This window comes from Hyaena hyaena, unplaced genomic scaffold (assembly GCF_003009895.1).
Source record: "Hyaena hyaena isolate Hyena2069 unplaced genomic scaffold, ASM300989v1 scaffold_274, whole genome shotgun sequence".
Classification (NCBI taxonomy): domain Eukaryota; kingdom Metazoa; phylum Chordata; class Mammalia; order Carnivora; family Hyaenidae; genus Hyaena; species Hyaena hyaena.
This window is the reverse complement of record NW_024080907.1, coordinates 1,424,519-1,448,819: the sequence shown is the minus strand read 5'-3', so window position 1 is coordinate 1,448,819 and position 24,301 is coordinate 1,424,519. Positions and strand designations below refer to the sequence as shown.

At 40.1% G+C, this 24,301-nt stretch overlaps 1 protein-coding gene across 2 annotated transcripts in view; it reads right to left on the bottom strand.

Moving 5' to 3' along the window:
- Positions 1–21,298, bottom strand: part of STPG4 (sperm-tail PG-rich repeat containing 4) — a 43,780-nt gene extending 22,482 nt beyond the window's left edge. Inside the window, exons 1-5 of one of the 2 annotated variants that reach the window (XM_039245914.1) lie at positions 21,135–21,296; positions 18,842–18,901; positions 17,244–17,501; positions 4,657–4,721; positions 4,393–4,447 (exon numbers count right to left, since the gene is read on the bottom strand). In XM_039245914.1, coding sequence (XP_039101845.1) covers positions 4,393–4,447; positions 4,657–4,721; positions 17,244–17,501; positions 18,842–18,901; positions 21,135–21,212 — 516 coding nt within the window. In that variant the 5' untranslated portion in view covers positions 21,213–21,296. Of the gene's footprint in view, positions 1–4,392; positions 4,448–4,656; positions 4,722–17,243; positions 17,502–18,841; positions 18,902–21,134 lie in introns of both variants that reach the window. The other variant, XM_039245915.1, reaches the window with a different exon arrangement.
- Between the last annotated feature and the right edge of the window lie 3,003 nt (positions 21,299–24,301).

Sequence of the window (24,301 nt, the reverse complement as noted above, 5' to 3'; positions counted from 1 at the left end):
ACACAGTTCAAATCCATGTTGTTCAAGGGTCAGCTATAGCTCATTGACATAGATTCTTCCAGTTCTAAGAGTCCTAAATAGTTCTGCAATTATAATGTTAATTTCTAGAACAATTAAACTGAAAGATGAAATCAATCAAATGAGTTTTTCAGATAGAGGTTAAGTAGCATATTATAATGGCCTAAAGATTACTGCCTTTATTTAACATTTCAGAATGTTCTGGTGGGCAGCATTTCTGTACCATACTCTACACAGCATACCATCTCCCACTGTTGGGATCAAAGGAATTTGTTCAACAGTTTACAAGTTTGTGGATCTAAACCAAACCCACATTCTGCTGTGGGAATGTATGTTTAGGACAGACATGAATCACAGCCTTGGGCTCTTTCTTTGTGTTAGAACATTTTCCGTGAAAGTATTCTTTTCACTTTGTTGAAAGACAGGATGTTCCAAATCAGTGAATCACATTTATTTATAAAATAGAATGGATGAGGTGACATCAATGAAAATGGCAGAATAAGGATCTCCAACAATCTTTTCCTCCATAAAAGGGATGAGAACAAAGGCAAAGACTGTCAGAATCAATTGACTTGTGCTATTTCATATACCAGGCTGCCTATCCTGTAGGACACCTAAACCGAACTAATATCAAATCATTTTTGATTTGAGCTTCTTTACTAACAGTAAACAAATCATTATTAGCTCACAGCATTCATTTAAAGCATATATTTCAATCTGGGTGCCTGGGTGACTCAGTCGGTTAAGCGTCCCATTTCCACTCATATCAAGATCTCATGGTTTGTGAATTTGAGACCCGCATTGGGCTCTGTGCTGACAGCTCAGAGCCTGGAACCTGCTTCAGATTCTGTCTGCCTCTTTCTCTGCCCCTTCTCTGCTTGCACTCTGTCTGTCTGTCTCTCTCTTTCTCTCTCATAAGTAAATAAACATTAAAAAAAATTTTTTAAGAATATATTTCAAGAGAAATAGAGTATTACCTAGCAAAAAACAAACAAACAAACAAACAAACAAACAAAAAACCCCTAGATATCTTGACTGGTTGCTGCCGAAGCCAATCAGACATATGCATCTGTCTCTGTTCCTCCTATCAAATAAAAAAAGCATATCTACCACCACCCCCATTCCACACCCCCCCCCAAGAGAAGAGACACCAGCCAACAGAGATAAGATATCTGGGGTAGACATGAAGCAGCCTGGAGGAATGGTACCTGATGTGGCTCAGTGGGGAGAGCTGAAGCCCATGAGCCTGGAGAGGGCCTGCCAGAGAAGAAGGCTGATTTGCTCCACAGAACCCAAAAGAAGGTCAGGAATTTCAGCCCTGACAGGCCCCTGTGAGGTGGGAATGGAGGGTGGAAGCTGAAAGCAGGAGCACCTGGGGGGTGGGGGCTGAACGCAGGAGAACTGGTGTACCCCTTCTCTCCAGGTCCGTCCACCTCACCCCGTTCCTGCATCCTGGGGTGTTGGGGGATTCATTTCTGGGGAGACTGCACCAGAGAACTGGACTCAGGAGCCTCAGACACTGTGAGGACAGAAGCCTTTACTGAAAGAAGGAATTGAGTGAACTTCTCTACACCCCAAACAGTGAGACCCCCAGCCCCTCCCCGACTCTGCTCCCAGAACACCGACAACTGGCCTATACCCCAAGCCAGAGGCTGAGGAGTCATTTTGAAGCTACTAATATGTCAGAAAGAAAAGGCCTAGGGACACCCAAAGGAAAAACCATGCCCTCCTTCCTCCCATCAATCCACTGTGAAATCCACTGGACATAATCCCTGCCTGTATTCATGTCCTTTGCCTGCTGTGACAAATTGTATTTGGTGGCTTAAAACAACAGAATTCTATTCTCTCATAGTTCAAAGAGTCCAGAAGTCTGAAATCAGGGTCACTGGACTAAAATCAAGGTGTTAGTAGAGATACCTCTGGAAGCTCTAGGGAAGGGTCTGTCCTTGCCTCTTCCAGCTCCTGGTGACAGCCATCTTCTTTGGCTTGTGGCCACGTCACTCTAACCTCTGCCTCTGCAGCCACATTGCCTTCTCCCCTTCTCAAATCTCCCCTTGCCTTTCTTATAAGGACACCTGTGATTGCATATAGGGCCCCCTGGAAACCCAGGATAATCTCCCCATCTCAAGATCCTTCACATAGTCACACAGAGTTTCTGCCACACAAGGTAACACTCACAGGTTCTAGGAATTAGGACACAGACACATTTTGGGGGCCATTATTCATCCTAGCACACCACCCACATACAGCCAGTTTTCAATCAATTTAGCTTCTTACATTTCCTTCATCTGTTTTACTTTTCTATTGATGTTTCTCCTATAGATTGTTTTTTTTTTTTATTATTATTAAGTGTATTGATTTGGAGAGAGAAAGAGGGGGGAAGGGGCAGAGAAAGAGAGAGAGTCCTAGGCAGCCTCCATACTAACAGCATCAGTGCGGAGCCCAGTGTGGGGCTCAAACTCACGAACCATGAAAGCATGACATGAGCCAAAGTTGGAGGCTTAACAGATAGAGCCATCCAGGCATCCCTCCTATAGATTGTTAAGAAAAGTATAGATAAGGCCATCAGCCTTTTATCTGCCATGTATGTTGCAAATATTTTTCCTAATTTGCATCTGCCTGTTTACTTATTTACAGTTTGTTTTCTGATATACAAAAAAATGTAAATGTGGTGGAATCAAATCAAATACTTCTTTTCCTTTGCAGTTCATCCATTGCTATTATCTCAGAAAATCTGCCCTATCCCAAAATTAGATATATGCTAATAAGTTTTCTTCTGGTTTTATGGTTTCAAAAGTATTTAATTCCTTAATCAATATGAATTCATTTTAATATATGGTATGAAGAATCTAACTTAATTTTCTAAGTTATTTAATCAATTGTCTAGCATAAAATAGCTCTTCCTTTCCCTACCGATTTGACATACCATCTTTATCAAATATAAAATCTTACAGAGTCTATGGCCTGTTTCTGAACTCAGTTATCTAAATTCCTACTTTGGATGTTCATTGTATGTTTTTCTCCCTCTGAGTTTCTAGTTACAAATAGTAACTCGAGTCCATCAAACTATCCCCAAATAATTTCATATTTCCTTAATTCTGCAAAATGTTTATATAATTATTTATTTTTTGACATCCTACTAGTTAGTTATCTAAAGGAGTTCATTTTTATCATAACACATGTACATATATTTGGAAACTTGTAGAAACAGGTAGGCGTTTCATACTTTGTTGTTTTTTTTTTTTAAATGTTTTTATTTATTTCTAGGAGAGAGAGGGAGAGACAGCGTGAGCAGGGGAGGGTCAGAGAGAGAGGGAGTCACAGACTGAAACAGGCTCCAGGCTCTGAGCTGGCAGTCAGCACAGAGCCCGACGCGGGGCTCGAACCCACGAACCGCGAGACCATGACCTAAGCGAAAGTCGGACGGTTAACCGACTAAGCCACCCAGGCGCCCCATCATTCCTCATTCTTAATTATGTATTTAGGAATTTTCTCATTCCTGGATAGAGGACCTAGTGCATCTGAAGAGGAAATTCTTCTTGAATATCATTGTACCCATTTCATAATTGTTTTTCNACAGACTGAAACAGGCTCCAGGCTCTGAGCTGGCAGTCAGCACAGAGCCCGACGCGGGGCTCGAACCCACGAACCGCGAGATCATGACCTGAGCGAAAGTCGGACGCTTAACCGACTAAGCCACCCAGGCGCCCCACTCTCTCTCTAGTTTCTTTCCAAAGTATGAAACGCCTGGGGCGCCTCCCCTCTCCCTCTCTCTCCTAGAAATAAAATTAAAAAAAAAAAAAAAGGAAACTAGAGAGAGATACTTTTCCTTTTTGTTGTTAATATAATGATCTATCAAATATCTCTGACTTTATCAATTAATTAAATCAAAAAATACCATGTGTCAGCCTTTTGTCTACATGTTATATATACAGGACAAAACAGACAAAACTCCTCACCTTCCTGAAGCTTATATTCTAGTGAGAGAGACAGATAAAACAGGACAGATTAATGTTTAAGTGTAGTGTATCAGTGATTAGCAATACAGAGAAGAAAAAACAACAAGGAAAGGGCATTGGAAATTCTGAACAGTTGAACAGGATCACTTCACTGAGAAGATGATAGGAGTCAAGACCTACAGAAAGTAAAGGAGCCTTTACTTTTCTTCTATAACTTGACGCAAATGGGTTACTTACATTGAAATCCCTAGTATATCTTCAGATATACTTTAAGTACATATTAAATAAATTACATTAATTATCCGTTGCTTATCTACTACAGTGAACAAAATGTTAATCTTGATATCTCAAAATGAACCACTGAATGTTTTAAACATCAAATTCATCAGGAGTTAACTGTCTACAATATACTTACAGGAGTGAAGCAGCTTGTTGGAAATCTTTGAACTACAGAACGAAATACGAAGCTCCTATATTAAAAGAGAAAAGACGATATTCTAAACCTTTTTTTTAATGTGAGAACTTCATTAACTTAGTCCCTATCTCTCACTAAATATTTAAAAACAATCTGGATATGATGGGCTTAAATGAGGTTTAAAAGCCATTAGTATTGGTTAAGTATGTAAATAAAAAGGCAGGGGTGAAATTATTAAAAGCAACTTAGTAAGTATATAATTACCTGGAGGCGTGCTTGGGAACTGGTGCAGGAAGTAGATCGTATTGCCCTGGTGAAAGCTTAACCGACTACACAGAATGGACAAGGACACCAAAAATAGATTAATACAGGTCTCAAGCTCACTTTATTTTATTACCTGTCATTCATTATCCTTTATTTTATGATTATACAACATTACATAATTTATTCTCCATCTTAATAATGGGGAAAAAACATTTTCAAAGATGGAGCTTCAAAACATTCAACCAATGCTCACTTTTCATGGTACATTTATTTTTAATGTTTATTTTTGAGAGAGAGATTCTGAGCAAGCAGTGCAAGGGAGGGGCAGAGAGAGGGGGGAGACAGAGGATCCAAAGCAGGCTCTGCAATGACAGCAGAGAGCCCAGTGTGGGGCTCTAACCCATGAACTGTGAGATCATGACCTGAGCTGAAGTCAGACATTTAACCAACTGAACCACCTAGGGCCCCTTCTTGATAAATTTTATATGACAGTATGCCTGAGATGATGCATAGAAAAAAATGCTATAAAATTGATCATATTTTAAATGTACTAGATTCAACAAATCGATTCAACTACTATTTAGTGAGCCTGCTCTGTAGGTAAAGAACTGTGCTAGGTGTAATGGGGAATACAACAGTCCCTGACCAGCAGGAGTGAGCAGGCACATACCTACACAATTCTAATATAAAATAGTATAAATAAAATTATAAAGGACAGACTGAGGTAGGTAGAGATTAAATCCAACTGAGTGACCCGCAGCTAATATCACATACTCAATGGTGAAAAGCTAAAAGCTTTTCCTCTAAGATCACAAATAGGGAAAGGGTGCCCTCTCTCTCCATCCCTATTCAACATAGCATTGGAAGCCCCAGCCAGAGTAATTAGGCAAGAAAAAAAAAATTAAAAAGCATCCAAATTGGAAAGAAAGAAGCAAAACTGTTCTTGTTCATAGATGACATGATCTTATACATAAAAAATCCTAAAGACTCCATCAAAAAACTGTCAGAATAAATAAAATCAGTAAATTTACAGGATACCAAAACAAATTACAAAACTCAGAGCTGAGTTTTCATGTACTAACAATGAACTTTTTTCTAAAAATTTTTAATGTTTATTTATTTATTTTTTTGAGAGAGAGCAAGCCAGGGAGATGCAGAGAGAGAGAGAGAGAGAGGGAGGAGAGAGAAAATTCCAAGCAGGCTCCATGCTGTCAACTCAGAGCCTGACACAGGGCTCAAACTCACAAACTGCAAGATCATGACCCGAGCCAAAACCAAGAGTCAGACGCTTAATAGATTGAGCCACCCAGGCACCCCTAACGATGAAGTATCGGAAAAAGAAATTAGGAAAATAATCTTATTTAAAATAGCATCAGAAACAATAAACACTTAGGAATTAACTAGAGAGGTAAAAGATCTATAAACCGAAAACTGTAAGACACTGATAAAAGAAATTAAAGAAGGCACAAATAAAAGCAAAGATATTTGTGTTCATGGATTGGAAGAATTAATACTGTTAAAATATCCATACTACTCAAACCAATCCACAGATCTAATGCAATCCCTATCAAAATTCCAACTGCATATTTCCTACATATAGAAAAAACGCTAATATCGATATGTAATCCCCTAAGACTGCCAATAGGCAAAGCAATCTTGATAAATAACAAAGCTGGAGGCATCACACGTCCTGATTTCAAACCATATTACAAAGCTATAGCAATCAAAACAGTGTGGTGCTAGAATAAAAACAGACTTACAGACCAATAGAACAGAATAGAGAGCCCAGAAATAAACCCACTAATATCGAACAAGAGCACCAAGAATACACAGTGGGTAGAGTACAGTCTCTTCAATAAGTGGTAATGGGGAAACTGGATATCCACATGGGAAGAATGACACTAGACCCCTATCTTATACCACTCACAAAAATTAATTCAAAATGGACCAAATACTTAAATGTAAGACCTGAAACCATAGACCCCTAGATGAAAACATAGGGGAAAACTCTTTGATGATGGTTTTGGCAATGGGTTTTTTTAAATTTTTTTTTTAAATAAATTGTTAATATCCAAAATACAACTCATGAGTTTTTGTAGAAAAACAAAAAACAAACAATCTGATTAAAAATTAGTAAAAGACCTAAACAGACATTTTTCTATGTCTAAAGAAGACATACAAGTGGCCAACATGTGCATGAAAAGGTGCTCAATGTCACTAATTGTCAGGGAAATGCAAATGAAAACTACAATGAGCTATCACCTCACACCTATTAGGAAGGCTATTATCAAAAAGATAAGAGATGACAAGTGTGGATCAGGATGTGGAGAAAAGAAACTCCCTGTGCACTATTGGTAGGAATGTAAAATTATACAGCCTTTATGGGAAATAGTATGGAGATTCCTCAAAAATTAAAAAATAGAGGGGTGCCTGATATATATATATATATATATATATATACATATATATATCAATGAGCATAATGGTATCTACCTACCTACCTACCTACCTATTTACCTACCGAACACAGGAATATTATTCAATCATAAAAAAGGAAACCCTGCCATTTGCAACAACATGGATGAACCTAGAGCACATTATGCCAAGTGAAATTAGCCAGAGAGAAACAAATACTGTTTTGTATCACTTATATGTGGGATCTAAAAAGGTACTCATGGGGTGCCTAGCTGGCTCAGTTGTTGGAGCGTGCTACTCGATCTCTGGGTTTTGAGTTTAAGTCCCATATTAGGTGTAAAGATTGCTTAAGAAATAAAATCTTTGGGGATGCCAGGGTGGCTCAGTCGGTTAAGCATCCAACTTCAGCTCAGGCCATGATCTCACGGTGTGTGGGTTTGAGCCCCATGCCGGTCTGTGTGCTGACAGCTAGCTCAGAGCCTGGAGCCTGCTTCAGATTCTGTATGTCCCTCTGTCTCTGACCCTCCCCTGCTCACGCTGTCTCTCTCTCTCAGAAATAAATTTAAAAAATTAAAAAAAAATTTTTTTAAACCCAAAACTTCAAAAAAAAAAAAAAAGAAAAGAAAGAAAATCTTAAAAAAAAAAAAAAAAAAAAAGAAAAGGGTACTCCTAGAAACAGAGAGTCGAATGGTAGTTGCCAGGGTTGGGGTGGGGGCGGGTGTGAGGAAATGGGGAAATGAATGTCAAAGCGTACAGACTTTCAGTTACTAGATGAATGAGTTCTGGGGATATAATGTACAGCACAGTGACTATAGTTAATAATGTATTGTATCCTTGACAACTGTTAAGAGACTAGATCTTATGGGTTCTCACCACACACTCACAAATACTAACTATGTGAAGTGATGGATGTTAGTTAACTTGATGTGGTAATCATTTCACGAGGCATACACATATATACAGTTTTATTTGTCAGCTATACCTCAGTAAAGCCAGGAGAAAATAATTAAATAAATAAATCCACCAGGGTGATCCAAAGATGGCGAAGACAGTAAGACTTGATTGGGGTTTTAGGGAAGGCAAGACTTCCTCCAGGGGGCCAAAGAAGGGCATTTGAAGGCGGAATGTTGCAGAAAAGATGGTCTCTCTACCTCTGCCAAACTTATTGCAAACTACGTGGGTGACTCTTGTCCCTGAATCTACAGATAACAGCCCAGAAGTGTGTGACATATGGGAGCGTCAGGGGCTGGTACGCACACAGAGCGGGATAGAGAATGAGAAGCCAGGGGAGGACCGACCAGACCTCCAGAACTGCCTGTGTCAAAGGAGCGGGCAGGGAGGAGTTGTATTACGAAATCCTGGGAAGAATCCTTCCTTGAAGAACAACCTTCTCCACCCCCTATTATTTAAAAATCAGATTTAGAAGTATAATACTGCCTTTGCTGAAAATGAGGCACCCGTATCCTGGCACTATCCGCCACATGGGAGTTCAGCTATCCTATCTCACCCCCCAGCTGTGAGGTCCTAATACAATTTTGATTGCAGAGGCAGCTTTTTGTGGATACAGTGATAATAACAGTAAATACAGATTTTATGATGAAATATATACATTGCCCTGGTGCACCTGTGCCTTCTTAATTGCTCACTCAACATAATAAACACCAAGGAAACGTGTTTGTTTATCACACCATAGAAGCACAGGAATATATTTTAAGCAGGCAGCTTTCTTGGGGGCCACAGCATCTTATTTCTTGGTTTTGATGATGGTTGCATGTATATTTGCTTTCTATTTACTTTAAATTGTGCATATATACTTTATGCTCATTGTTCTTGTGCTCTCTCCTTCATACACATATATACACATACAAAGAGGAGAAATAGGAAAGAGAACTGAAAAGTAAGAAAACAAAACCAAAGACCAAGAAACAAACACACACAAAAAACTTTAAGCAGCTGTTTATTCTTCTATATTCAGCAATCACAAAAGATTTACGTAATAAAGTACTCATGGAAAAACTCTAGACAGCATTAATCTAGAAAGGAATATTGGTTACCCATAGCTTCTATATTTATCCTACTTTATTTGGCATTGGCCATTCTCTGCTATTTGACATAGTTGAGGGGGCTGATTTTTTTCCTATAAAGTCTTAAATAGTCAACTGCCTTACATAAGAGACTGTTTCTCTGTGCATTGCTTAACTTGTTGCAAACTATCTGGGTAGTCCCATTATCCTTGGGTCTAATGGAGTATATAAGTATATATAACTCCAAAAGAATAGATGTGTGTATGTATGTGTATGCATATGTGGATGTGCGCATACGTGTGCATGCATGCGCGCGCGCACACACACACACACACACTTTCCTAATTCCAATCTACGCTTCTGAGTTCTTCATTTGTAAGATACAGCTCAGAGAATCTAGACGATGTGCCCACAGAAGGACCGGACTCTAGCTAATTGTTTCAATTCACATTGATTAGGCACTCAGAAATCTTACAATCTTGGGATCATAAAACACGGCACGATATCATTGTGGATACTTATTTCAGTCAGGTGGTACCAGCACCATTAATGTCAAAAACCTGGAATAAGTGAAAAAATCCAACCCTACTTATCAGGTCCTTGGTGTGACAGTATTTTGAAAATCCAGATCCATAAATAGGTGGATAGAAGGAAACAGATTTTTCACCCCTTTAGCATCCCTATCAGAATAATCATAATGTGAGTGAAGTGAATGGGCTAGTAGGTACCATATTTTTAGGCACTAGGGGTAGAAATTTCACCAAATGTATCCTTTCTCTGAGAAGTCAAGTCTCTTATGTCATATGAAAGTATCACTGATTCACTGTTCAGACTTGGGACTGAGAAATAGACGGGACATGGGACTTTCTCAGAAAGAAGCCTGCCTCATGATAGCAATGATATTGTTCTTAATTTTGCCAGTATCTTGTAGTTTTCATCAGCTCCAAGTGAACGTTAAGAAGTACGAGTGGGTCCCAGTCCGAGAGGGATTCTCTGTATCCATTTTTCAAAATTCATTTTCACTAGCTGCTTTCTTGACATATTTGCATGTGACAATTACTGCCTTGCCTTGCAGGTGCTCTCTGAGAGCTCAACCTCAAAAAATATTTGCTAAATGAGTCAACTCTGAGGGTCACTTTTTAAATTTAAGTTTAAAAACAATGAACTGTCCCATCTACATTTTGCTCTTCATTATCCCAACATTTACCACTTGAGTTCCCTACAGTATTACTTGCCGGCCTTTCTTGGGGTGCAAGGTTTCTCTCCATTGATATTTTGCTCGATGCAAAACCATTCTGTTGAAATTTCCCATCAGCCATTATTTTTACCATAGAACACTTTTCAAATTAACATGTCTTCCGAGATAGCATTATCACAGCTATAGCATTATCACAGCTACAAACACAGCTAAGAAGGATCAATGAATTGACCAGATTTGCTCAACCTCAGTCTCCCAATCAGCTGTTCAAGGATGTCTTTTGAACACATTAGAATGGGTCCTTTGGCTAATTTTCTAAGTTAACAGGGGTGCCTTTCCAGCCTGGCCCCCTCCTTTTGATATGGGGGTGGGGAGAGGCAGAATTACCAAGTTTGTTTCCTTTTACATGAGCTTCACCTCCCAAGGTATACCACTGTATGGATGTACCATTATATAATTAGTCCTTAGTCCTCTGGTTAATAAAATCATAAACAATGCTACAGTGCTGTATATACATATCTCATTGTACTTTTGTAAGACAATTTGTAAATTCCTGACAGTGGAATCCCTCACTATGTGCATTTAAAACATTACTAGAAATTGACAAATTACTTGCGATAATTTGTTTTATACAGTGTACGAGAATATGTTTCTGTACCCCCTTTGCCAATAATGGGTATCATCAAACTCAAATTGTTGATCATCTGATAGGCAAAGAATTGTGTCTAGCTGCTTTGTTCCTTTGTAATTACTTAATTACTAGTTGAAGCCAAGCATCATTTTATGGTTTTGTGTGTGTATATGTGTTTTTAGTAACTGGTATGTCTCTTTGTGAATTGCTAGTTCACAGCCTTTGTTCATTTTTAAACCAGACTATCTATTTCAATTGTATTATAAGAGAACATGACTCATTTTTACCCTTTGATGCAAGAGTGTTGAAGCCACACAGTTACTGACTCATGGGCTACAGACTGGGCCAGAGTTACCATCTTCTCTCTGTCCTGCTCATTGTAGGGAAATTCTGGCGTAGACTTTGCTGACTTCAGGTTGTTTGGAAGTTCCCTTAGCATACCGATTTCAAGCTTATACTTAAAAATTTCCCATTTGAGTCATCTGATCCATGTTTCTAGTTGAAAACATCAACAACAGATGTAAAATGCCACTGGACTTATAATACTCTGTAAGATGGAGCTGCAGAATAGCACAATTTTTCTCTTTCTTTCTCATTCTTCTGAGAGAGAGTGCACATGAGTGGAGGAGGGGCAAAGGAGGAGAGAAAGAAAGAGAGAGAGGGAGAGAGGGAGAGAGAAAGAGAGAGGGAATCCTAAGCAGGCTCCACATCGAACTCCAAGCCAATGCAGGGCTCAATCTCACAACCCTGAGATCATGACCTGAGCCGATATCAAGAGTCAGCTGCTCCACCAACTGAGCCACCCAGGTGCCCCAAGCACAATTTTTCTGTACGAGCATTTTGGCAATGCATCTCTAAAGACTTAGATACCTATATACCCTTTCCCCCAAAATTCCACTCTATGACTAACAGCAGAAATTGGTTGAATACATTAGGATATGTCCATATAGTAGAATACTATGTAGCTATTTAAAATGTTGTAGAGAGGGGCACTTGGGTGGCTCAGCCAGTTAACCATCTGACCCTTGATATTGCCTCAGGTCATGATCTCAGTTCATGAGATGGAGCTTGCTTGGGATTCTCTCTCCCTTTCTCTGCCCCTCCCCTGCTTGTGGATTCTCACATGCGCCCTCTCTGTCTCTCTGTCGCTCTCTCTCAAAATAAACATTTAAGAAATAAAATAAAATGATGTAGAGAATACATAATGGTATGGAAAAGATTCACAGTATATTTCTAAGGGAAAAAAAAACAGATCTGGTTTCTATATATAGCAAGCTAAGTTATTTGGATGATAAAGTTTCCACTGTAGATGACTACTAGAAATGAGGAATAAATTATTAAGAGCAAATAAGAGATTTTAAAACAATATGAAATTGCTAACAAGATAATAAGGAATCATAAGAACCACAAACTAAGACATAGCGAAAAGCCAGAGAGGAACTGTGGCCTAGCTTTTGCTGGTCCAGACCAAACTTAGCAGAAGAACAGAGCTGTGTCTGAGGGAACTTCAGAATACTACAAGGATCCAGAGGTCAAAGCCTGGGCCCATCAATGATGGTGATCTAATGGGAGTCCTACCCACAGGAACTGGAGACCCTAAAAGAGCACTTCGTGAAAGTAAACTCTCCTACATCACCCAATGCTAAGGGTCTGTAGACAGAGTTGCCTTGGTGCTAAGCAGAATTGGAAGAGGGGAAAGCAATCCACCACTGAGAGAGTGTAACCATCAGCTGGTCCTTCTCACAGAGTCCAGTCCAAATTCCCGTCATTGGAATGATTCGAGAACACATAAGCAGTGTATTTCAAGTAGCACCAGACTGGTAGCTCCCCCAAGTATCAGCAGAACCAAAAGTAAACTTTTTCTGAAGGAAAACACTTTCCTCTTGGATCTTAGGATTCATGAAAATAAGTCTGAGGAGCAATGAGCAATACACATACAAAGAAAATCACACATCAAAGGAAACAGAGTAAGGCCCAGTCAGATTTCAGATATTTGGATAATCATTCATTCATTCCACATTCAACAGATATTAACCATCAGACACTGTTCTAGAGGCAAAGATGTAACAGTGAACAAAACAGATAAACATTCATGTCCTCATGAAGCTTCACTCTCGTGGGAGAAAACAGACAACAAAATAATAATAATAAAAATAAATAATAAAATAACAAATACAAATATAGTATATTGACGGCTAAAGAAAGAAATAATAAGGGCAGGATAGGGAAGGTCAGGAGTGTCAGGTGGCCAATTTAAATGGGGCTCATTGAGAAAGTGACACTTGAAGACCTGAAGAAGGAGATGGAGCGAGCCATGCAGATATCTGGAATAAGAGAATTCCAAAAGAAAGAAGATTCAGTGCAAAGATACCGGGGTGGAATGGCAAGCTCAAGAAGCAGCCAGGAGGCCAGTGGGGCAGGAAGAGAGTCAGAGGGAATAGTAAGATAAAGTCAGTTCACAATAAAGCTGTTGACCCTGAAGACAACCATTTAGAGATCAGGCCCACTATCACACAGGTTCTCAGTCAGGAAGGAGGTGGGTTTGTTTGCTAGTTGGTTGGTTAGTTGGTCGGTTGGTTTTATCACTGCCCTCCTCACCCTGGGGAATACTTGGCAATGTCTAGAGACAGTTTTGGTTGTTATAATTGGGGGGGGGGGGGTGGAATTGCTAATGGCATCTAATTAGCTAATGGCATTTAATTATCCAGGAATGTTGCTGAACATCCTACAAAGCTCAGAAGAGCCCCCACAACAAAAAATTTTCCTGTCCAAAGTGTCAATACTGCCAAGGTTGAGAAACCCTGAATTAGACATACAAGTGCAGAAATCAAAACGGCAGTTGGATATACAAGTCTGGAGTTTAAGAAAGAAGTCTGGGAAGATGACATAAATTTGGAAATCTCAAAGAGATAGATGGTGTCTAGAGCCCTGGGACTGAATGAGATCACCAAGGGAGTGAGCAGAGATGAGGAAGAGGTGGAGTGCCCCTGATGAACTTAAAATGAGACCAGTCGTTCGGCTACAAGGATGCAAATACAAAATTCCCAGAGACTTGGATTTAACCAGTGTTAAATCCCCTGGCCTTGCCAGGCAAGTAAGATGAGCCACTGGGGCAAGGGAACCAAGGGCGTACGCAGGGAGAAACTCTAACGATAAACTCCAAACTGCAGCTTTGCAAGGAAGGAAAACATCAGAACATCAGAGGCAGTGAAAAGGAGGATCCATGGATTACAGATCGGGAGGATGGAAAACTTGCTGAGGTTGGGGTGCTAGGGTGAGTGAGACAGAAGATTGGGAGGGGATGATAAGAGTGGATTGCACGCAGTTGAGCTTGGGGAGGGTTGAAATGATCGGTCTTGAAAAACTCTAAGGAGTGAGGAGCTGAGGCAGAGGAGAATTCAAGAAACTGAAAAGCCAGATTGCTGGAAGATCATGTACAGGTGCCCTGAAATCATGACAGGAGTGGTAGTGGAGACAGCGGTGGCATGAAGGAGCTAAAATCATTCAGAAACGAGGGGGAAGAACCCAGGGGCTAGCGGAGGATGAGCAGTGACCGGGCAACGGGCAGGTCGCCACACTATAAACGAAAAGACACATCGCCCCACTTCTGTACACATGTTCTACAATAAAAACCTATTCTTTCTCCAAAATAAACACAAAAAGAATTATTGTAAAAATTGGAGGGCCGTCTCAAATACTCTTTGGAAAGAGCCAGACATAGATGAGTATACACACACACACACACACACACACACACACACACACACATATGACAAGCATATGTAAGACACATACGACACACACACATATGTATGACAAGTCTTTGATATAGACTCTCCAGCGAGTTACATGCTTCAGAATAAAGGTGCTGAAAATAGTAAAAACTTTCTTGCAAATATAAAGAAGCACTAATGGGGTATCAAGTGAATATTCTATTAAAAATTGTGAAGCTGGAGAATGTTGCTCTGCCTTAGTAAGTAACAACAATGTATATCCTATCTACCTCAAATTCAAATTATTATTTGACTGAGTTCTGCTTTAAAAAAAACAGAATTATAGATTTTGTTGGTGAGTAAACAATATCACATCTGAGTATCTCTCCTCTTGAGAACGTTATCATATACCTTTGAGACAGAAAATTAGGAAAACATTGAATTCTTCCAGTTTCTAGAGCACAACCTTTTGGGAGAGGTCGAAAGAGAGAGAGGAGAAAGAAAAACGGGAAGAGTATGTTTTCAGGTTTTATCCCTCCCTCTGGGTAAGCCAAATTCTTTTAGTTTTAAAGCTTTAAATTTTACTTAATATCAACCTTCTATGTTTTCTCCTTTCAGTAGTAGGCCTTGTTCTACCCTCAAGAACTCTTAAAAGCAAGAAGAGAGGAAGTAGAAGGGAAGTAAATGGTGATGGAAAATGAAGAAGAATGATTTTGTATTGGAGGTGGCCAGAACGATTTCATATGTAGCACAGTTACCTGATACCAAGCGATAAAAATCTAAGCATAATTTAGTGTTTGTATTCATCCACTGAAGCAAACAGGATAAGATTTACCCAATGAACACTTATCATTCTGTCCTGTCTCAAAGCTATAATTTGCAAAGCAACAGGAAGGGTTTACATATTGGCTATGACATGTGCTCATCCTGCTGAAAATTGCTTGTCCATCTTCAGGACCACAGCATTTGTATTTAATTCAACCTCCACTTACAATGCATCTCTTCTCAGGTTATCACAGCAATGTTCCCAAAAAGCTATAGAGACTGATACTATTACTGGCTTCTTTTTTTTTTTAATTTTTTAAAAATTTTATTTATTTTGAGAGAATCCCAAGCAGGCTCTGAACTGCCCGCACAGAGCCCGACATGGGGCTCAATCTCACAAACCATGAGATCATGACCTGAGCCGAAATCAAGAGTCAGATGCTTAACCGACTGAGCCATCCAGGCGCCCCATATTACTGGCTTCTTTATAAATGGGAGGCCCAAAGGCCCGAGTCCCAAAGGCCAAGTCACAACTCTGCATTTGCCAGTCTGGAACAGGCTTTCCAGACTGCTATGCCCCTGGGGCGCCTGGGTGGCTTAGTCGGTTGAGCGTCCGACTTTCACTTAGGTCATGATCTCGCAGTTCGTGGGTTCGGGCCCCGCGTCAGGCTCTGTGCTGACAGCTAGCTCAGAGCCTGGAGCCTGTTTCAGTCTGTGACTCCCTCTCTCTCTGACCCTCCTCTGTTCACGCTGTCTCTCTCTCTCCTAGAAATAAATAAAAATATTAAAAAAAAAAAAAAAAAAAAAGAATGCTATGCCCCTCCGTTGAAACACCTTTTCTGGATCCACCATCCAAATGCTGCCCCTCATTCATGGCTGGAGGCACACTGGAAAAACCACCAAATTTGGGCTCAGAAACCCTCAGTTAAAATTACTGCCTCATCTACTTATCAGCTACATGCCTCTGAACAAGTGACTTAATCTCTATCCGCCTCGGTTTTCACATACAAAATGGGGATAACATCTGTTCCACCTATTTCAGAATGCTGGGGAAGAACAACTGAGAGATTACATGTGGAAACTCACAGTAAACTATAAAGAGCCACATAAATGTCATGTATTATTCAAGGTCCGGCTTGGGTCCTACTTAATCCAGGGAGTCTTCCAGCTTTTCAACCCAACCTACAATGAACTCCCTTTGGCATTTCCTCCCATGCTATTTATTTTAGCACTTGGTATATTGGCTCTTATACTGTTACTCAAATACTCCCCAGTCAGGAACATCTTTCCTGCACAGAACCTAGCACAGGGTTGTAAGCATAGGAGTACTCTGTCTACTACCCATGTTATGAATGAACTGGTGGAGCAGAGAATAGAATCTGACCTTTCTGACACCACAGTGCTCGTTTCCACAAGAAAGTTTTGAAAAACGTTCCCTATGGGATCCAGTTCTATTCACATTCTAGTTAAAGGGTACCACTCACTGGAAAACTTTTCTCGTTTAAAGAAGAGGGCACCCTGCATGAACTGCTTGAGAGAACAGAACTATAACCCGATCACAGATAAGATCTCAGAAGCTCCCCAAGTCGGGGAATCCTGCCAACAATGCCCGGAGAGGGAATAATTTGTCCCCATGTACTCTCCTTAGGTGAAGGAGACTTCAGAGGGAAAAATCTTGCTGGACACACTTGCAAATTAGGCAGCCCTCATTTGATTTCTGTAGAAAATAAGGCATCATAAAGGTTTGCAATTTCTCCTGGGGAAGATGCACTCTAAGTACATAGAATATTTTCCTCAGGGGTTCTGGGTAGCTTTCCCACAAAAAAAAAGTAGCACTTTACCTGATCTTTGTAAACCAGTGTGCTGGGGCTTGGCCGTGGTTTGTCTTTAAATGAGTAAGTGGCCCCTTGCTTCTTTAACAAGTCCAAGAAGTCAGGAGGTGCGTACAGGGGAAGGTCATTTAGTACTGGATCATTTCTTTGCACAAGAGGTGGTTTTTTTCTTCCTTCATTTTTAAAATTATAGGTTGCTATCACTGGATTTAATAGGGATTCTTCAATAAAAGTCTTCAAGTGGTAAGTGCCAGGGATAGGCGTATTCTGTGGAAAATTGACATCATTTTTTAGATCAGCGTGTGAACGGGTAACCTCCCCTAAAACATCATTCTTAGAAGGGTCACTCATTACTTTAAAATTTTTTTTTAACTTTTATTCATTTTTGAGAGAGAGAGAGACCAAGAAAGAGAGAGAGAGAGAGAAACAGAGACAGAGCATGAGTGGGGGAGGGGCAGAGAGTGAGGGAGATAGATTCCGAAACAGCCTCCAGGCTCAAACTCACAAACCTCGAGATCATGACCTTAGCTGAAGTCGGATGCTCAGCCAACTGAGCCACCCAGGCCCCAGAAGGGTTACTCTTAAGGAGCATTTCTCTCTGGTTTAAAGTTTAATAAAATTTATCAAATATAATAAACACTCTCAACAGAACAATATTTCCAGAGAATCATGACTGCTTCTTTTCTGAGACAATTGCTGAATTATATAGCAAATGGGTCATGGCCATAGTGGGCGTTTTAACTTTTAAAAAGTAACCCCAGAGATACTAAAACTTGAGATGCATTTGGACTGTTAAGTGTTAGGTCTCCTGTGAGACCACTCAGGACAGACAGTTTGACAAAAAAAAGTTAGCCTATTTCTGTTTGGTAGTTAACAACAGGTTCCTTTCTAGCTCTCAAGTGAGAAGCTAAAAAATAAGAACATGAGGCTGAGGATGAACGGGCAGATCATGTGATCCAATCGGTGCCATAAGAGGTTTGGTACTTTCAAATCACAACCACAACGTGGTTGAATGGCCGGACCTGAAAGTTTAGCCACTTTTGTTTTGTGACCAACTTTGCACTTGGTTCCACCCTTAAAATTAGTTCAATTTCAAGAAGGCTTTGACCTATGGGTCCCTCTGTTATTGAGGGGTATGGATAGAAAATATTTCTACAATATAGAAATGATTAGCTCTTGAAAGGGGGAATCTCCTGGTTATTTTTCTTTGCTAGCATATTACCACCTTGCTTTCCTACATTGACCATGCTAAGTTCTCACAGGCTCTTTGCCAAGATAAAACCTGAAACCAAAAACCACAAAACAACAAAAAACAACAAACTGAAACCCAAACCCTTTTTTACAATGGAGGCTTTTTCTTGTGTAATCTCACCACCATCATAAGCTACATTGACCTTATCTAAATATCTTGTAATGCACCTACTCCCCGTTTACTTTTTACTGCATCCAAAATTTAGTTTCTCAGTCATATGCTGATACCAAAATTATAAATATGAGATGAGGTCCACTGTCTTTTTACAATTGTTAGCAACTTAAAGGGTAAGGACTGATGAAAATATCAATGGGAATAAGAATCATGTGAATGGAAAGAATGAAAATATACATACTCTTAATGCTATTCTCCACCATCCTTCTCTTTCAAAAGATGATGTCTTCCGGGTTGGTTTCTATTAACAAACATAAAATGTGCTTAATCATTTGAGAGATGACCCCTGGAAGTTAAATATATCTTATAAAACATTTGCTTGAAGAAATCAACACCTGTACCAAATTGGTCAGAGTGAATTAAAATGAAACTATATAATGATAAATTTTGCCCATAATATTTCCTTAAATTGCTATTTTATGATTTGAAGCGCTTTTTAATCATCTAAATTCCCTTGGGAAAAATGAGAGTAATAAATAATCTTATTTTCCAGAGATGTCATAAGGAAAATTAGATGTTCCAAAATGTGGCATTCTTAGGAAGGAAGGAGTTGTGTAGATCTAAGCCTGGATTATTATATGTTTACGGTTCAGGTGATTGTGCTGGGAGTTCAAGGTAGAAGGGTATAGCCATGAAATTAATGTGATATTGGGATACAAATTCCTCATGATGTGGCAAATGCTGAAAACTGCTGTTTCCTGGATTTACATACATTATCAAACATATAGCATATATATATGATACAGTCAGTTCCCTCAGCTTGTCCAGCTAGCTGGGACACTAAAGAGTTAGAGGAGCCTAGACAGACTTGGGCTTGAACTCCAGTTCTGCCACTCACTAGCTAGGAGGTCTAGGCAAGTTACTTAACCCTTCTGAACTTCAACTCCCTCTTAGGAGTATATTAATAAGGCATACCAAGGTTGGCACAAGAATAAGGCATTATACATTTAAAGAGTTGGACCCACACACTTGGTGGGATGAGCACTGGGTGTTATATGGAGACCAAGTTGACAATAAACTATAAAAGAAAAAAAAATTTTTAAAGACTTGGACCCACAAAGAGTGCTCAATAAATAGCTTTTATTTTTAACATCTCACCTGCTATGCTAAAAAGGAAATTATTTTTGGTATTCCTTAGTTTCCTAGGATGCTCTTATCTTCCATAGTAAGTACTCTATACCCATTTATTATTATTCCATATTTGTTTCTGCCTCACCATCAACAGAACACAGTTACTTATTTTTTCCTTCTGTGCTATTTCCACAAGGTGTAGTCATTAAAATATTGAACTGTACTTTCATTTATAATGCTTTGGTTATTACGACAAAATATAGGTTATTTCAAGCAACAATGCATTAGAAATAATACTCTAATCAGTAAACTGATATAATACTTTCTTCCTATTTAGCAATTTATATTCACTCTACTTATGAGTACTCCTGAGCTTTAGTTTTACTATGAAATATGTGCATTTCTCTAAAAACACAGTTTCAACACACTGCTGTCTGAATTTCTTCCTGTGTGTTCCCTTTATAAGATTTCTGTTGAGTCTTCTCTGTTGTACATTTAAAGTCACAGAAATTAAACTTGCTCCGGCAGGTCAAGACAGGTCTCCCACCTCTACCTAGGACCAGGAAAATGAAGCGGTAAGAAGGCAGAAGCAAACGTGGTACTTCTAAAGGAAGGTATTTGGCAGACACTGTTTTGTTTGGCCCCAGGCAGGTGATCTAAACTCCACTCATCTATCACTTCAATGTTTTTGTTGTTGTTGTTGTTTTTAATTCCTGAGAAAGAGAGACAGTGTGAGCAGGGGAGGGACAGAGAGAGAGAGAGAGAGGCACAGAATCTGAAACGGGCTCCAGGCTCTGAGCTAGTTGTCAGCACAGAGCCCGATGCGGGGCTCGAACCCACGAACTGTGAGATCATGACCTGAGCTGAAGTCAGCCGCTTAAGCGACTGAGCCACCCATGCGCCCCTCATCTATCATTTCAAATTCAACTTGGGGGTGAATCGCTTTTACAAAAGGTAGGCTAAACATCCCTCACCCAAATACGCTTAAACACTAAACGCAGGTAGTTTCAAATATTTTATAAATACTAAAGTAGGAGGCAGAGGCAAAAACATACGCGTCAGACTAAGTAAGGAAAAAACCCATCCTCTAGGCAAAGGGGGATATCAAGGAAATTAAAGCGGCTGTCCAGTGCAGTTAGCAGGAGGGAAGAAGGAAAGAAAATACAGAAAACAAAGGGCGAATGGAAGGATGAGAGAGAGCAAGGGAAGATGAAATAAAGCGAGGCAGAACCTCAGATAAAGATCAGGAAGACAGGTCTACAGGGTAGGTATGAGGGCAGGGAAAATGCAGGAACAGAGTACAGAGGGGCGCAAGGGCCCAGCATTAGAGAGACATGGGAGTCGTGCAGAGGAGTTGAGCAGATGGGAGTGGGTACTGGGGGCCCCGGGGAGGACTTCTGTACCGAGGTGACCACCAAACTGCCAGGTCCCAGGTCTTCCCTTAGGGAGTTAGAGGTGACGGCGGTGACTTGCTGGTCCATGGCAACCTCCTTGCTCCCTGGGCCACGGCGGGCGTCCGCTTACCAGGAGGCGCCCGGGGTCCGCGAGCTGCCGAGCCTGCGCAGAGGACCCGCGAGCAAACCGCCCCCTTCGCGTCGCGCGCTGGGGAGAAGGGAGGCGGGCACACTGAGGTCCCGCCCCGAGCCTGGCGCCCGCGGAATCGCCCCAGCCTGTCACGCACCTGTGCAGTTAAAGTCTAGAGGGCTCTGGAGGCGCCACGGAGTCCTGCGCCAAGGAAGGCTTGTAATAAAAGATGGTTTGTGGGAGCTTGAGTGTACCATAATCCCCACCGGCCTTTTCCCAGATTACCCCCACCCCACACCTCAAGGCAGGGAGACGGTGTGCTTGGTAGGCATACCTAGCTTTAGAGCGAAAATCAGCCTTAGCATCCATTGGTTAAGGTTGTTTCTAAACTCCTCCGGATTGAAATTCTGGGGGTGTCTCTTCTACTGCCTCTTGATTTGAGGAGTAAGCACTAGAGACGATGGGCTTCCCTAGCTGTGAAACCAAGAACCACCCTGCTGATAAACATCCGCATCTTTACACTCTCCCCTCAACCTTAATAATTTCATTTTATGGAGAACCTGTGGTGTTGTCAGCACTTCACACACATTAATCTAATTCAGTCTTCGCAACAACCCTGTGAAATAAATACTAACCTCATTTTATGGGTGAGGAAACAGAGGCTTCTCTTTGGACAGGTTAGCATATATATAGTTCACTGGGCATCGCTTAGAAGGGGCAGAGGCAGAGTTCAAATCCGGGACTTGGTCCAGCACCCCACTGTCCACTGTACCAGAAAGTTTCTCCTTCCTTTCACAAATTTCAATAGACTTTTGCCTCCTACACTTTCCTAAAACTATCTTAATCTGGCATGTGTACACATCTTTCTATTAAAACTGGACTTGCTAGTCAGTGACCCAATTACCAAATCCAATGCGGATTTTTCAACTATCAAACTTGACCTTCACTTGTCATTGCTGTATTGATTACTCCACTACCTCATTCTTGAATCCCTCTCCTGCCTGGACTATCAGGATTTGACCACTCACTGCATCTGCTGTGATTTATTGTTTATAAAGTTGATTAATAAAATGGTACCTACCCACACCAGGTTGTTGTAGAGACTAATCTGAGTGAAATGTGTGGAACCATGCCTAGCATAATACATTTAGTAAATATGGACTGTCATTATCATCGCCTTTGGGACAAAAGCAAAATTCACAATCTCCTCTCCTTTCCCTCATTAAAACCTCATGCTCAGATGTATACTTCGAAATGCCAAATATGCTATCTTCACAGTCTCCCCTTAATGCTATTTATTCCTTTTTGACAACCTGGCAAACCACAAGAGTCAACTCCTTTGGGAAGTCCTCCTTAACCTAATCCTTTGTACCCCAAAGTCCCCTGTGCCTATCTTTACTGGAGGATTCATTTTGACAAATCATTGCCCCACTAATTTTTAAATATGTCACAAACACAGGTTTTTGTCTTAATTCTGAGTCTTCTGAACATAGGAGGAGGGATTAAAATATTTGAACATATGGCTGACCACTTTTCCTGCCTATTATATAAAACCAGAGGGTGGACTAGCACAGTGCTTTTCAAATAATAATGTGCATACAAAACATTTGGGCATCTTAGGAAAATACAGATTCAGATTCTAAGGCAGGGCCTAAGATTCTGTAGGGGACTTTTCAAGAGTGAGAGACTAGAAGGCTCCATATTCTATGGGGCACCTTGGTGGCTGTTTGTTAAGCATCCGATTTGTCTTGCACTTCATGGGTTTGAGCCCCACATTGGGCTCTCTGCTGCCAGTGCAGAGCCTGCTTGGGATCCTGTCTCCCTTTCTCTGCCCCGTCCCCTGCTCATGCATGCATGCGTGATCTCTCTCCCTCTCTCAAAAATATACATTAAAAAAAAAATAATTCGGTGCTAAATTCAACAGTCTAAAAAATACTAAAGCAAGGGGAGGGGGAACAATCAGGCATCAAGTTTGAAATCAAGAACTGAAATTATAAGGCCAAGAGGCTAATAACCAGAGTTTTAACAAATGGAAGAGATTAAATCAAGTACATCACTGTTCCTCATTTCACTTTCTTATTTTGGCTGAGCCTGTAAAACTGGCTCAGCAGACTAGGGACTGGTACTCTAGAGATTAAAGGAATATGATGAAAGGTACAGAGAAGTCTAGAAACCCATACAAGGTGTGAAATAGAAAAGTACATCTAGATGAGAAAATAGTTTTGCGTATCTCAAAAATAGAAACAGCATAGGTCAATCAATGACTTCTAGGACTTCACCAGTAAGACAGATTAAGTATGTAGGATAAACAAAATGTCCTCGTAAGAAAACATAGTCTTGTACAATATCACTGAGAAAACCTTAAGATTTATTTTCATGTTATCCTAACAGTTTTAAAAGAGAGGAGGCATTTGAGAATACAAGAGTACGTAAGAATAGAGGTCAACAGCACCTCTGTTACACATCAGATATTTAATAAAAATTCTGTAAAATATGTTCTGAAGTATGGATCATTTTTATTAACTGCAGTAGTGGTGATTTTTGTTAGAATTATCTATTAGAATGGGGGTAAGAATTATCAATTACCATAATCCTGCTAAACTAAAACAGGCAATATGGTTAAGATTTGAAGATAGGACTAAAAGTTTCAAAATTGGTCCAGGGTTCCCGAAGACTGTTGTAGGAAGTAGAACAGAGATATGAATCCTGCTCAGTATGTGCTAAATATAACCCATTATATAAAACTGCTCATTTCAATTTCCTATAAAATAAAAATGCCAATTTTGTGGCTTTGAAGATTAGAACATAAAAATTAGTATGATATACCAAAGTACCCCAAAATAGTGATCCCTTCCACCCTGTTAACCTAGGTAAACTTCAAAATGTAGGGATTGGAAAAACTGTTGGAACTGCAAAAAGATTAACTATAATCTTAATAACATAGTAACATCGATTGAATACTTACTGCAAACACCAAGGACTATGCTAAATACTTTACCTTCATTATTGTAGAAGTTAAAAACCAGTTGGTTTTTAAACCATTTTG